Source organism: Mesoplodon bidens (genome assembly GCF_964165515.1).
Source record: "Mesoplodon bidens genome assembly, chromosome: 5".
Taxonomy (NCBI): domain Eukaryota; kingdom Metazoa; phylum Chordata; class Mammalia; order Artiodactyla; family Ziphiidae; genus Mesoplodon; species Mesoplodon bidens.
The window spans coordinates 91,870,543-91,887,115 of NC_138161.1; the positions used below are offsets into that span (position 1 = coordinate 91,870,543).

Below are 16,573 nucleotides of genomic sequence, written 5' to 3' on the forward strand. Positions count from 1 at the left end.
TATTTCACTAACAATGTAAACATTTTTTTTCTTTGTCTATGAGCAATTCAATTAAGTAAAGCTTATTCAGTCTGATCAGCCCTTGTTTCCAGGGAATTGCAGTTCAATTTCATTTTTAATTAGAATTGAACATTGTGGATTTCTTACCACTGGTAAGCAAGATCCAGTAATAAAGTATTTACTTAATTTGTATTAAGTTTCTGAAATTTAGTGCAGAGAGTGAGCAGTATGTCTGGTTAATATTTAAACATCTCACCATATTCTGTTGTAGAAGTTTCCATTTATAAAAGTTGCTTTCTATAACAAATTATGTTCACTTTCAAATAAATCTGTTATCACAACATGAGCAAAACTTATTCAATTAAAATAGAAAACAAAGTAATTATTTACTCCTATTTGATGTGCACAATAGCTTGTAAAGTTTCTAGAAATGCCCAGGAAAGTAGATTTGTTGGCTTAAAAAATCACTTTTGCTTAAGTATTGCTTCAATAAAGTATAGGTGTATTCATATGGGATAGATATTTCTCTATAGGAAAACATTCACAAGAGAAGAGAGACTTAAGTTCCCTTGTGATGAACCCATGTGGAAAGAAGCAATGAACCATAAGACCAGTTGTGATAATGTTTTTTTCTCTCCCAGTTTTCCACACCTGTTTCTTTTCTGTGTCTTTTTGTTCAGCAGTATTTTAATGCTGTTCATCATGTTGGAGCTAGTTGAGAACAGTGCATCCAAAGTAACTTTGCTTTTTTCCATGCACTCAGGCATTAAACTGGACATGTTCTCTGCCCATCATTTTATTTTAATATAGTACTAAAAGAGAGAGAAAGAAGTGGGGGAAGTTTGCAATAGTTACCTCAGTCATCTGGGATACAGTCCATTGAAATAACACTTTGAACTATACTCTTCAATAAGATATTGTATATAAGATAATGAAAAATGTAACAAGTTGATTTAACAGTTATTATAGCTTTTGAAAAGTAACTCAGAGTCAGATGCACCTTTGATATCTTATCTATTTTAAAAATATCTGAAATCTGACTGCATATATAGATAATGTGTTCTTTTCCCAAAAGGGAGTAGTGATTCTCAAGAAAATCAAAAGACTTTCCAGGGCCAGGGGAAAGGAAAATCTGGCTGTGACCCCTGATGGATTTGCACTGTAAGAAGACATTATCAATTTCTGCCAGACAGGATTGCAAAGACAGCAAATGGTGATCTATAAACTGCATGGACAAGAGATGTGCACTCTGACTCTTGTTTGACAAGTATAAATCTTTCTAATTAATGCCGTTAGAAAGGATAATATGGAAGTTATTTCTATTCTGATTAAATTATCTGCAAGATGTATGCATCAGGTTTGCTTCCTAAAAGAAGCTACAAAGAATCCATGTCCATGTATGTGTAATCCTTTACCTTGTCCTGGAGTGAGAACATCCTTCAGCTGTTCACATCTGGTTACAAATGCTATGCCTGGTAAAATCTCAGGTTTTGAATAAATAAATGAATTAATTTCAGGAGAGGTTGAGAAATTGTCTCTGTGAAGTAGACTGCCTTTTTTTTTAATGGAGAAAAAATAATAGGATAACAATAATAATGTTTCCTTGATAGATAAGAAAAATGTAATAATCATTATCCTAATTTTTAAAGATATAAGCTAATATTTTAAGTAATGGGATTATAAAAATTTTAAAAGCCTAATGCAGTTTGGAAAAAAAAATTATGACTTGGAGTATTTTAGGACTTTTTATTCATGGTTCCTCCAATCTAACATACAAAAAACAGCCTGGTAATAAGTGATAGACAGTGGAAGAGTATTTTAAAGTTATATGAATATTTACTTTTAGAAATAAATTCATGAAATTTCATCATTTTTATGTCAAGAAAAATTTTTTTTGCAGATTAACTAGTTGTTTTTGTTTTTTCCCTATACCATTCTCTAACCACAGACAATTGCAAAGAAATTGCATTCCCTCAATTATCAACCTTGTTAGTTCTTTACCTTCTCTTCTTCCTTATCATTCCCTTGAAAAACAAAAGAAAATAAAAACCCTCACACATTATGTAGCATTTTATACTCTCAAAATCCTTCAGACATATTATCTCCTTTGAATCTACCAGTCATTTTGTGTGATTGGCGGGGCAAATGTCATCTCTTTTTATGGATGAGAAAATTGAACTTTATGGCTTTTCAGTGGCATGCCCAGCAACCATCACCTAATGGCTGGTCCACTTCAAGACTTGCTATTCTTTTCATCCACCATGTTGCTTACAAACCAAACTACAGAACAATAATTTGATAAATTCAGATGTATTACTAACAGCTTCAGATATCATGTAACACTTGCAGGTAGTACAAGATTAGAAGTTTTACCATGGTAAATTTTAAAAAGTAATTTGACATAGTCTTTTTATGTTAATATTCATTTAATTTTCTCTCTTGTATCTTTTCTACATCCACCCACCTTGGAGAAGATACATATAAAATTTTTAGCTAAGAAATGACACTCCCAGAACTTGTTTTTAAAAATTTTATATGATGAGTCATAATGCTGTAAATTTAGAAAAGATTGAATGTCATATATACATCTAGTCACCAATGTTTTTTTTCTTTTTATGTGTAAGAAAATTGGGAGGTCTGTTTAATATTTCTGTTAAAGAAGCAATTTTGTAGGTACTAGGAATAAGAATATTAAATATTGATTAATATCAACACATTGAAACATCAGAAAATTGTCAGTAAACATAATAATTTCTGAGATACCTTTAGAAATATTTTACTTTTTATTGAAGTATAGTTGATTTACAGTATTGTGTTAGTTTCAGGCATACAACATAGTGATTACGTTTTTTTAATTACCTTCCATTATAGGTTATTACAAGATGTTGAATATAATTCCCTGTGCTATGTAGTAAATCCTTCCTGCTTATCTATCTTATGTATTGTTCATGTCTGTCAATCCCATACTCCTAATTTGTCCCTTCCCCCCCACTCCCCTTTGGTAACCATAAGTTTGTTTTTTATGTCTGAGTCTGTTTCTGTTTTGTATATAGATTCACTTGTAGAAATATTTTATCTTTATTATGTATTATACATGGGTTTGTCTCTATTCATTATGGCTTTAGTTAAATATGCTCTTAGTTAACATTTGTAGCATATATTAATTTTTTTTAAAATAGTACATTTTCAAAGACTAAATGATGTGAAGAGCTCTAACTTTTTTCTTGATCTTGTTTATTCAACTAGAAAATTGCATAATCTCAGAGATTCATGCATGTGGTTATGTGAGACTATGCTCTCTTTCTCCACTGCCTGTCCCTTCCTCTATCGTATATTCACATATATAAGCACAAAAAATATTAAGTTTGTAAGTCAGAAGCTTATGTCTTTATGACTTCATTTCTAAATATATATAGTGTTAGTATTCTTTTCCATTCCTTTTGAACATGAAAAACAACAGCATGTCTACAAAGGGAAAGAGATGTACATGCAGTTGGCAATATCAGTAACATATTTACTAGTAACAATTGTCTATATTTTTCTTAATATTGGCTATCGGTAATGAAATCATGTTAGAGAAGTTGATAAGGACAAATACCCTTTAGTGTTTTCAGTTCATGAACCACCTATGCAGAGGAAAATACCCCAGGCCACTGTGTTTCCTCTCCCTAAAAATAAAACGATTTAGGTTAATGCTTGCTGGTCCCCAATCTATCATTATATTCTCAACCTAGAACCTGGAGCAATGGATCTATACTGCATAGGTGGATCCACAATGGATAGGAGAAATGAGGAGAGGGAAATAAATTATAGCATTCTCCTCAATATTTTGAAGCTATAGTTGGAAAAATAACATCATATTTTAAAAGATTTTTTTTCTAATATTTAGATTTCTTCCATGCAGCAGACATTGCAAAGGCTGTCAAATAGTGTAATATGGACTTTAAAAAAACTAAAAAAATGCAGAGTCACAATTTTTTTCATTATTTGAAAGCAATATGGTTTAATGGGAGAAGCACAGGAAAATAAACTATGAGGACACATTCATTTAGTCTGAAATCTGTGATTAACTATGTGATCTTGATAAAATCATCTTTATCCCATGATTACTTCATTTGTAAAATAAGAATAATCCCATAGGCCATAATGAGATATTAGTTGAAAGCACAAAAATATATGCATGAGAATACCTTATAAAATAGGACACCTTCCCTCCCTCCCTCCCTTCTTCCCTTCCTCCCTTCCTTCTTTCCTTCCCTCCCTTCTTCCCTCCTTCTTTCCCTCCCTTGAAATCTAGTGATAAAAGTTGAGGACTCTTTTTAGAACTCTGACAACAGGCTTAACTTTCTGCATAACTTCAGGTTTTTTCTTTACAAAAGCAGAGGGTCATTGCTTCTTATTAATCTCACTAGAATTATTTAAATAACTTTGGATACATCAAGTAAAGCAATTTAAAATCCAAGTAAAGGTGTTCAGTGAAATAAAAAAATAATGCTGTGATTATGCCTCAGATATACTAAGTCTGATTACAGTGAATATTCCTCACCATAATAATCTTTGGGTTTTTTTTTTTTGTTTTGTTTTTTTTTTGACAAAGAAAGATGAGTTTACTTCCAAAATATAACAAAGCAAACAGGAATCTTACAAATCTCTTTAATGGCATCCTAATGATAAAATTCATAATTAAAGGACCAAACAACAAACCTATTAATAAAGAAAACAATTTCAAGAAGAAAGAACAACATAAAATTTGAGCCCTGAAGTCAAAATATCTGCTTAAGAAATAATCACATTTTATGTGTTCAATGTTTTTATTTTTCACATGTTCCAGAACTATTTAATTTAAATGAGTAAGAATGTACTATGAAATGTTAGTTCATGGTTTTTAAAAGTGTATTTTTATTTTTCTGTTATCATAGCCATGAATCTTCAATCTAAAATGTCCATATTCTGTTGTTTTAATACATATTATTCCCATTATGGCACTTTATAAAAATCCAGGTCTTCTTAGCATTCTAAATAGTCATACAATTCACACAGTATTGATTTTAGTATTCTCAGAAATCAGATCACAGCAAGAAGCATCTGATGTGTTTTATAAATTCACCCTTTGGCTAGTCTATTTGTCTTTGTAAAGGATGGATGTATAATTTAAAGAAAAGATGTGCTTTAGTGGAAAGATCGCTAGGATTGAATTCAGAAAACTCTTGTTTGATCCCTGGCATTACCACTTATTAGCTTTGACCCCAGGTCAAGCTCTTCACCTTCCTGAATCACAATTTCAGGAACTATATAAAGGGAATTGAAATGACTTATATCAAATGCCTTGAATAGAAATCAGCAAATAACTTGTGAGACAGTATCTGACTTATAGTAGGTGTACAATTAATACTTGATGATTTGGCCTGAAGATGACTCAGAAGACCTAGATTCTAATCACGTGATTTTCCTGAATCTTTAAAGTTTGACAGATATTTATCATATGTGAATGTATTAATTTGTTAGGGCTTCTATAACAAAATACTCCAGGCTGGGTGGCTTAAATACAGATTTATTTTCTCATAGTTCTGGAAGCTGAAAATTTAAGATGAAGGTGTTGACAGGTTCAGTTGCTCCTGAGGTCTCTCTTCTTGGCTTGCTGATCGCCACCTTCTTACTGTGTTCTCACGTGCTTTTTCTCTATGTACACAGACCTCTGATGTCTTTCCCTCTTCTTATAAGGACACTAGTTGCATTGGATTAGAGCCCACACATATGACCACATTTAACCTTAGTTACCTCTTTAAAGGCCTTATTTTCAAATGTAGTCACATTCTGAGGTGTGCTGGGTGTTAGGACTTAAACATATGAATCTTAAGGAGACACAACTCAGCCCATAACAATAGGCCTTAATTTTATCTGTAAAACCAAGTTTGTCTCATTACGTTATATTTGTTCTCGTTTTCCACATGAAGGCTCAGGAAACTTTTCTAGGCTATGGAGGCTAGAGGAATGGTTCTAATACTGAGTCAATGTTTTGAAGAGGCTAAATTACAGAGAAAACCACCAGCTTTCTCTTTTGGTTCTTGATATCAGGTGGTAGTTCAAGGATCTCCTGCATTGTGACCAGTGAAAATAAAGAGCAAGGCTCACATTCAGTAGGTTAAAAAGGGCGAGTCAACAACTTGGGAGAATCTGTAAATGGATTAGAGCCTAACTGTGGAATTCAGCCAGTATTCCCTTATTGGACACTGAAGGAGTGGATTGTCTAAATGACAATAGCAATAGCATCCTCCTGGAATAGGAAAGGTGTTTTGGTTGAAAGTAAGAGTAGATGTCAGTTAAGTACAGAAGTTAAGTGGTAGGAATCAGAGAAGGGTCCTTTCTCTTTTACTGTCCCTGGCTTTCATTTTTCTTTAAATGATTGTTTCCTGAATATCTGAATACCATGCAGCCACCCGGTTCACATAAGCTGTCTGTCCAAGGCAAAGGGAATATAAACCCATATTGGACCATTTTCAGGTGCCAGACTACTACCCCTGAATGAGCAATTCCCAAGGAGCTTTTCATTTTATAAGGTTTGTTCAGTAAGATTGTTGTGTCCTGACCACGGATTTGTAGTACCATTTGTTTCAGAGGTGGTTATTTGGCAACAGATAGCTTCATATACTATACACAAGGAAAAATATATTAATATGGTTCACAGCAAGAAATATGAGATCATATTTCTTGGTCAAAGACATTTTATCTCCAAGACCCTGTCAATAAGACAAATCCACATGTTCAAATCCCTGGGGGCTAGTTTCCGCTCTTTATCACTATTCTTAGATAACAAAACATCATACAAAACAAAATAAAACAAAAATCAAAACAAAATAGACCCATTTTAATATGTATTTTTATAGAAGTATAAAAAGACAACACACTTAGTTGAACATCTTTATTTTTATTTCAGAAACAAGCTGGCTTAATATTTATCTCATGTTCTAATGAACACATGTAAGATGTCACACAGAATTTATTGCATAAGTTTTCCAGCCAGTGGATGTGAACAGTAGAGCAAAATAACATTCTTGTAATACACTTGTACCTGTATACACTATGTTTTTCATTCATTCATTCATTCATTCATTCATTGGTATATACACTAGTTTATTCATTAACCCAACAATAGAAAAATCATTTGTTGCCAGGCACTATACTAGGCACTAGGGATATAAAATTAAGGTATAAGGTTACTGTCTTCAAGCAGGTCATAATCGAGTACTACTAAAGTTATCCATCAAATCCTTTTTAATTACTGAGGATAAAAAAATAATATTAATAAAATTTCACTTTGGAGACTGGGGACATTAGAAGTGTTTCAGGTGATGTGAAGCCATGAAATAGCTTGAAGGGAGTTGACTGACTCTGTATAGAAACAGAAGAGTGTCTCGGGGTTACTAAGGACCATTTCTTGGTTACTAGTCTAGCATCTATCTCAGATACCTCATGCCTATTGAGATTTTAGCACCCATAAAAACTTAAGAATCATGTCGGCTCAGCACTTAGTGGTTCTTTGAGTTAAACAAAAGAGGGTGGGAGGCATGTGAGTAGGATGCTGGTTTAATGATTCCTATGTTCATGGAACCATAATGTGATTTTTTTTGAGGAGGAGGAGCAATCCTTAGATATGGGGAGACTAGTAATTATCACTGGTGGACATTTTGAATAAACATAGTCAGTAAATTTATGCAATATTTAATTTCTCTCCTAGAAATAAAATATTAGTTGAAGTACTTATTAGAGTAGAAATATTTGCAATTTAGACAGAAGGTTGATAGCTGCATTGAAATATTATTCATTTAACTCTGTGTGATTTATTACAATTGTCATATATGTTTTGGGGTATAAACACTGTAAAATAGTTTTGAAAGATGAAATTAACACTTCACAGTGTACTATATTTAAATTAGTACTGAATTTATACTGAAAAGGAAGAATCAATTCAGTAACTCAGAAGAGTTTCAATGTACAGATTCTAAGTGTTTTTGTTTTCCCTATATTCTGTCCCTAACAGAAGTTTAATGCAAAATTAAAATATTCATACTATATATTATATGAAATCATATCATAAAAACTACCTGAAATATCTTTATTAGTCATAGAAAGTGTGTTATTTTGGGGGAGGGTATCCCGGACCAATAGTTTAAAAGCAAATTTCACATGTGACAATATATTTAAAAGTACAATAATGATATATTCTCCTATAGTAAGCAGAACATTGAAAATCATTCCATTGATCATTCTTTTTGAGAATAGCAATTTCAGCATCCAAACATTAGAAACCCTCCCTAAGGACTTCAGTCTCTGCATTTGGAGCATCAGTCTTAAATCTCGCCCTTTATTCACATATTATTTTATCTTTGTTTCTTTCTCTCATTCCTCCTCTCTCCTTGAAACCTTTCCCTATCTTCATTAAAACATTGATGGGGAAAAAAAAGAAGTCTGATCAGAGTGGTTTCTTATAGAAGGTATACATGTGAGTCCATTATACTTAGATTAGGTTCTCAGTGTTAGATTTTTTTTTCTTATTATAAAAATCCATACTTGTTCATTACTTGTTTAAAAATGGAAAAATACAGAACAGTTTTAATGGAGCTGAAAAGATGCAATTAACATAGCATACTTATATCAAGCATCAGTTTTTATTTTTCTACATGTTATTTACTGTATGTAGTTAAAATTGTGTAATATTTACAATTATATGGGTTTTTTTCCAGTTAAAGTACATCCTAAATATTTTCTCAGAGCTCTCTTTTATTTAAGGGTAGCTTTTGTGCCATATGAGCATCTGTGTCATTTGTTCTTTAATTTAATAATATTCTTAAATGCCTACTATGTGCCTGCTATGTGCAAGGTGTATGTACAAAGGGTAACCATGATTCCTACTCTCATGGAGTGGTCCAGTCTGGGACACAGTTGCTGCCTTGCTTAGTCCACTATAAAACTCAGTAAACAACATAAGCAGTAACTGGGAAGTGAAGTATAGGTGTTAACTAGAGTCACACAATGAGCAGCAGTTGCCTATACTAAATATGACTCGTAGTCATAGTCTCCATTATTCCCTAGTACTACCTAATTATTATACTTTTCCTCTCTCATGGGAAACAAATAGGATTAGCAAATCATGATTATTATTTTTCAAATCATGTAAGTCACACTAAGATGAATAAGATTTTTACCCGCCAAAATTAATTTAATAAGTTAAAACAAAGAGAACCTGGGATGTCAAGTTCATCTGCCCCATCATACTTCTCTATTGTGTACTTACTGAAGAACAGAGTGGAACCTTTGCATTAAGTATGTTCATAGAGGTAATCGGGATATTTTCAAAGTATTTAATGACAGAGACAAAGCAGGAACTGACCATTTAGAAGGAGGCCCACTACTTTGTTGTGTATATACCCATTAGTTGCTCTATCTTAGAGGTCTGACAGGGACATCCAGGGCAGAGACCAGAGTGACTAGTGGAGGACCTCAGGAGGTTCAGGACAGTGGTTGATTGCCAAACCGTGTGAAAGATTTCAACATTTTAACAACTGGTGTGGCAGTCTCAGCCCTGGAGAAAATAAATCAAAATACTGTTGGATGTCTTCTGCTCTAGGGAAGAATATAATAATGGTCAGAACAGCTCTCCTTTTACAATGGAACTTTGTCTGTGGTAGATTTTTTGTTAATCTCATGAAAGTGAAAACTTCCAAATCTACTTGGACAATTAAAAAATGAAGAAATTCCAAATGCAGACAACTGAAATCAAATATAAACTTTATAAGAATGCAGCTTAAATATTGTTGAACAGAGGAAAAAGGAAGAGGCCAGTAGGATAACTCTCTGTTTGGGCTTTGATAATGAGAAAATCGGGCTTCTACTTATTTTAAAAGAAAACAATAACAGGAAAAGGAGTCATCTAATTGTAGTCACATTTATGAAGTGTCCGTATATGAAATAAAAATGTATATGAGGACATTTTTAATAATTTGTTCTCTTTTAGCTTTCCTTATTGGAAAAGGCTGGATTTGGAGGTGTTCTTCTGTATATTGATCCTTGTGATTTACCGAAGACTGCAAATCTTAGCTATGATACATTTATGGTGTCACTGAATCCAGGAGGAGACCCATCTACACCTGGTTATCCAAGTATTGGTAAGTTCATTATTAATCTTTATTATTCTTGTAAGCACTACAAGGTTGTAATTTATAAGTACACGCTACCTAAAGTAATCAAAGGATAGTAAAGTTGAAGAATTCTTAGCACTCCATATTTTTAAAAGTGAATGTTTTATCTTCCCAAAATTGTAGACTACCCATTTGCTGGAATAAAACTTGCTAAAAAGCCTGCAATACATTTTTGTGTCAATAACAAGAGAAAACATTTTATGTGTTATTATTTGACTGATAAGATAAATTAACACCATGTGGGATGAGTACTCTATGTAGGTGGAAAGCATGTGCACATACCTAGAAGCATGAAATGTCTGCTGCTTTGGAGTTGTTGTTACAAATTTTAAGTCCAGAATAGAGGGGTACACATGCTTAAGTCAGGTGACTATAACATTGGGAAATGATGCTGGAAAGGAATGAAGTTGACACAATCAAATTGTCTGGCTCCCTAAAAGAAGGGATCTCATTGATTTGTCCAGCCACTGGCAGCATAGACATGGTCATTTTGCATCAAACATCCTTTTCTTTCCCAGCAAGCTGTGTTCATTATAGTGGGAATCATGTGTCAAAGATAAAAACAACTGATTTTGGCAGGTGCTCACTGTACCATTAATTCTCAGTCTAATGTGTCATTGACAAATATTTTTTTTAAAACAGACTTGGCAGAGGAAAAGCTCTTTGAACCTCCTTCCATTGTGATACTAACCCATTAACCATGATACTTCAGTCAGGAATTAAGCTAACAAAAAATTCATGTAATTATCCATGTGTTCCATCAATATTTTTCCTTGTTTTCAACAAGATATTACAAAAGAATAATAATATCATACTTAAGTCTAACTGTCCTTTATATATATTAAAATTACCAACCAATTAATAACTTTTTCCAAGAAGGAAGTAAACTGAGTCAAATATGACTATAATTTATGAATTTTGTTGGTCTACTGAGTACTGCTTTGTCTTTTAAAGTACCCCTTTAATAATCCATGTAAGAATCTGTACTTTGTACAGTCTGCTCTCTCTTAATTACAATTTTGAAATTAAAATTAGTAGGTATCCATCTACAATTCTCAGGCATCACCAAAAATATCTGTTGAGCTCTCTCATTTGCAAATGCCCTAATTGCCTTGGGTTGTAATGCCTCAGCATCAGGAGGTTGAACATGGCAGCTAACTCTGTATGGCAAATCAACGGTCTGCAATGCTACTGAAAAGCAGATACTTTATGAATACTCTGCTTAAGTGGTAAGTTGCCCCGTTGGCAATAGTTACTCTTTATATATTTTTGGCTCAGGTCATTTAATAAAAGTAGAATTCAGTCATATCTAGCAAAGTGCTGGCCAGTGTCTTGAGAATCTCAGAATTTTTTTTTCTTTAATTAATTTAATTTTTTATTTTGAAACAATTTCAACTCACAAAAATGTTGCAAATATAGTATGTATAGAATCCTTATATCTTTATCACATCATCCTCTAATATTATGTATGTCTTCTTTGGAAAAATGTCTATTCAGACTCTCTGCCCATTTTCTGAATTGGTTTGTTTAGTTTTTTATTGTTGTGTTGTATGGGTCCTTTATATATTTTGGATATTAACCCCTTATCAGATATATTGTTTGAAAAAATCTTCTCTCATTCAGTAGGTTGCCTTTTCATTTTGATGATGGTTTCCTTCATGTGCAGTATCTTTTTAGTTTAACATTGTCCCATTTGTTTATTTTTGCTTTGGTTTCCTTTGCTTTTAAAGTCAGATCCACAAAAAAATATTTGTTAAGACTGATGTCAATGAGATTACCACCAAAATTTTCTCTAAGGAATTGTATGGTTTCAGGTCTTACCTTCAAATCCTTAATGCATTTTGAGTTAATTTTTGTGTATGGTGTAAGAAGTGGTCTAGTTTCATTCTTCTGCATGTGGGTGTTCAGTTTTCCCAACACTATTTATGAAAGAGACTATCCTTTCCCCATTGTATGTTCTTTGCTCTTTTGTTGTAACTTAATTGTCCATATATGTATGGGTTTATTTCTGGGTTCTCAGTTTTGTTCCACTGATGTCTGTTTATGATTTTGTGCCAGTACCATACTATTTTGACTGCCATAGCTTGGTAGTATAGTTCAAAATCAGGATGCATGATACCTCCAGGTTTGTCCTTCTTTCTCAAGTTTGTTTTGGCTATTCAGGGTTTTTTTGTGTTTCATGGAAATTTTAGAATTATTTGTTCTATTTCTGTGAAATAAGTCATTGGAATTTTGATAGAAATTGCATTGAAGTTGTAGATTGCTTTATGTAATATGGATGACTTAACAATATTAATTATTCCAATCCATGAGCACAGAATATTTTTTCATTTACATGTATTTTTTTTCATCAGTGTCTTACAGTTTTCAGTGTGCAAATACTGTACCTACTTGGTTAAATTTATTCCTAGTTATTTTATTCTTTTGATGTAATTGTAAATGGGATTGTTAACCTCTTTCTGATAGTTTGTTATTAGTGTATAAAAAAGCCACAGATTTCTGTATATTGATTTTGTGTCCGGTAGTTTTACTGAATTTATTTATTAGTTCTCACATCTTTTTGGTGGGGTATTCAGGGTTTTCTATGTATAATATAATGTCATCTGCAAATAGTGACAGTTTCATTTCTGTGTCTAGATTTGAGTGTCTTTTATTTCTTTTCTTGCCTGATTGCTGTGGCTAGGAGTTTCAATACTATGTTGAATAAAAGTGGCAAGAGTGGGCATCCTTGTCTTGTTCCTGATTTTAGAGGAAAAGCTGTCAGTTTTTCATCATTGAGTATGTTATTATCTGTGAAATTGTCATATATGGCCTTTCCTATGTTGAGGTATATTCCCTCCATATCCACTTTATTGACAGTTAAATGAGGGTTGTATTTTGTCAATGCTTTTTCTGTATCTGTTGAGATGATCATGATTTTGATCCTTCATTTTGTTAATGTGATGTATCACATGGATTGTTTTATAGATGTTGTATCATCATTGCTTCCCTGGAATAAATCACACTTGATCATGGTGTACAATTTTTAATGTATTGTTGGATTTGATTTGCTAATAGTTCATTGAGGTTTGTATCTGTGGTTATTAGTGATAGTGGCATGCGAATTTCCTTTTTTGTGGTGTCCTTGTCTGGTTTTAATATCAGGGTAACGCTGGCTTTGTAAAGTGTTTTGGAAGGTTTCCCTCCTCCTCAATTTTTTTGGAAAAAAAGTATTAAGTCATCTGTGAACATTTTGTGTTAACTTTGAGAGAAGAATAGGTATTAAATCTTCTTTGGATGTTTTGTAGAGTTAGCCAGTGAAGCCATCTGGTCCTCAGCTTTTGTTTGTTGTGAGATTTTTGATTCCTGTTTCAATCTCCTTACTAGTAATTGCTCTGTTCAGATTTTCTATTTCTTCATGATTCAGTATTGGAAGATTTTATGTTTCTAGGAATTTATCCATTTCTTTTAGGTTGTCAAAATGTTGGCATATAATTATTTGTAGTAGTCTCATTTGATCCTTCACATTTATGTGGTTACATTTGTTACTTCTCTTTCATTTATGATTTTATTTATTTGAGTCCTCTCTTTCTCTCTTGGTTAGTCTAGCTAAAGTTTTGTTGATTTTATCATTTAAATTACCAGCTCTTAGTTTCAGTTTTCTTTCCTATTTTTTTTTTAGTCTCTGTTTCATTTATTTCCATCTGATATTTATCATTCCCTTCCTTCTGCTAATTGTAGGCTTCATTTATTCTTCTTTTTCTAGGTGCTTTAGGTGTAAAGTTAGATTGTTTATTTGGGATTTTTTTGTTGCTGTTTCATTATTATGAACTTCCCTCTTAGAACAATTTTTGCTGCATCCCCTAGATTTTGTTATGTCATATTTCTGTTTTCATTTGTCTGTAGGTATTTTTTTGATTTCTCCAAAGACCCCTTGGTTGTTCAGTAACATATTTTTAGTCTCCACATTTTTGTGGTTTTTCCCTTTTTTTTTCTCATGATAGATTTCTAGTTTCATACCATTGTGGTTGGAGAAGATTTTTCTTGAATTTACTGAGACTCATTTTGCGACCTAACATGTGATCTATCCAGGAAAATGTTTCATGTATACTTAAGAAGAATGCATATTCTCCTGCTTTTGGATGGAATGCTGTATAGCTATTAAGTCCCTCTGCTCCAATGTGTTGTTTAAATTTGATGTTTCCTTATTGATATTTTTGTCTGGATGGTGTATCCATTGATGTAAGTAAGGTATTAAAAGTCCCCTACTATTATTGCATTGCTTTCAAATTCTCCCTTTAAGTCCATTAATATTTGCTTTTATATCTTGGTGCTCCTCTGTTGGGTGCATATACATTTATAAATGTTGTATCTTCCCACTGGATTGACCTGTTTATCATCATGCAATACTCTTCTTTGTCTTTTCTTACAGTCTTTGTTTTAAAGTCTATTTTTGTCTAATATGAATATAGCTACTCCAGCTTTCTTTTCATTTCCATTTGCATGGAATATATTTTTCCATTCCTTCACTTTCTGTCTGTGTGTGTCCTTTCTTATGAAATGAGTCTCTTATAGGTGGTAAATAAATAGGTCTTGTTTTTTATCCATTCTGACACTCTGTCTTTTGATTGGCTGCTTTAGTTTATTTACATTTAAAGTAATTATTGATGGGTAAGTACTTATTGCCATTTTGTTGTTTTATGTTTTTTTCTCTTTCTTTTTATCTCTTTCCTTGTGTATTGGTGGTTTTCTTTAGTGTTATAGTTAGATTTCTTTCTTGTTTTCCTTTGTGTATTTACTATACATTTTTTCCTTGTGGTTTCTGTGAGGTTCACATATAACATTTTTGAGTGTTGCCTGTTTTAAGTTGGTAGCTACTTAAATTATTATTATTATTATTATTATTATTATTATTTTGCGGTATGCAGGCCTCTCACTGTTGTGGCCTCTTCCGTTGCAGAGCACAGGCTCTGGACACGCAGGCTCAGCAACCATGGCTCACAGGTCCAGCCGCTCCAAGGCATGTGGGATCCCCCCGGACCGGGCCATGAACCCGCGTCCCCTGCATCGGCAGGCAGACTCTCAACCACTGTGCCACCAGGGAAGCCCCATAGCTACTTAAATTTGAACACATTCCAAAATTTTGTCTTTTTACTTACCCCCAACACACACACACATTTTATTTTTGATGATACATTTTACATCATTTTATTTTATGCATTCCTTAACTAAGTATTATAATTTTAGTTAATTTTACTACTTTTTTCTTGTGATCTTTATGTTTGCTTTATAAGTGATTTTTTACTACCTTTATTGTATATTTACCTTTTCCAATAAGATTTTTTTCTTTAATATATTTTCTTATTATTAACTAATGCCATTTCTTTTCAGCTTAAAGAAATCCCTTTAATATTTCTTTCAGGGCCAGTTTAGTGGTGATGAAGTCCTTTAGAGATCAAGGGAAAGTCTTGATCTCTCCTTTAATTCTGAATGATAACTTTGCTGGGTAGAGAATTCTGGGTTAGAGGATTTTTCCTTTCCACATGATGGATATGTCGTGCCACTCCTTTCTGGCCTCTAAGGTTCCTGCTGAAAAATCTGCAGATATTCTTATGGGATTTTCCTGGTATGTAACAAGTTGTGTTCTCTTGCTACTTTTAGGATTCTCTCTTTATCCTTAACATTTACCATTTTAATTGTAATATGTCTTCATATGTGTCTCTTTGGCTTCATCTTGTTTGGAACTCTCTGGGCTTTCTGGACCTGATGTCTGTCTTCTTCCCCAGATTAGAGAAGTTTTCAGCCACTATTCCCTCAAATAATTTTTCTGGCCCTTTTTCTCTCTCTTTTCCTTTTGGGACCCCTATAATATAAATGTCATTCTGCTCAATGTTGTTGAGAAGGTCCCTTAAGGTATTTTCACTTTTTTTTAATTCCTCTTTCATTTTGCAGCTCTGTCTGAGTGAGCTCCATTGTTTTGTCTTCCAGCTTAGTGATTTGTTCTTCTATCTGTTGTTTAACACCTGTAGTGAAGTCTTCTGTTCCATTATAACTTCTGTTGGTATTTTCTTATATTTTCTATCTCTTTGTTGAAGTCTTCATTGTGTTCATCCATTGTTCTCCCATGTTCAGTGAAGCATCTTTCCTGGCCATTACTTTTAAATCTTTATCAGGTAGATTGCTTATCTCTGTTTCCTTTAGTTCTTTTTCTGATGTTTTGTCTTATTCTTTCATTTTGAGCATATTTCTCTGTCTCCTCAATTTGTCTTATTCTCTGTTTTTATGTATTAGTTAATAACTATCTCTCCCAGACTTAAGGAGTGACCCTATTTAGGAGATGTCCTGTGGGGCTCAGATGTACAATCCTTCCTGGCCACCAGAGCCAGATGCTCAAGGGG

At 33.0% G+C, this 16,573-nt stretch overlaps 1 protein-coding gene across 10 annotated transcripts in view; it reads left to right on the plus strand.

The window, feature by feature from the left end:
* Positions 1-16,573, plus strand: part of NAALADL2 (N-acetylated alpha-linked acidic dipeptidase like 2) — a 1,532,395-nt gene that overhangs the window by 975,861 nt on the left and 539,961 nt on the right. For all 10 annotated transcript variants that reach the window (XM_081235898.1, XM_081235896.1, XM_081235895.1 and 7 more), the window contains one exon: positions 10,013-10,163. In XM_081235898.1, the coding sequence (XP_081092024.1) occupies positions 10,013-10,163 (151 nt within the window). The remainder of the gene's footprint in view (positions 1-10,012; positions 10,164-16,573) is intronic.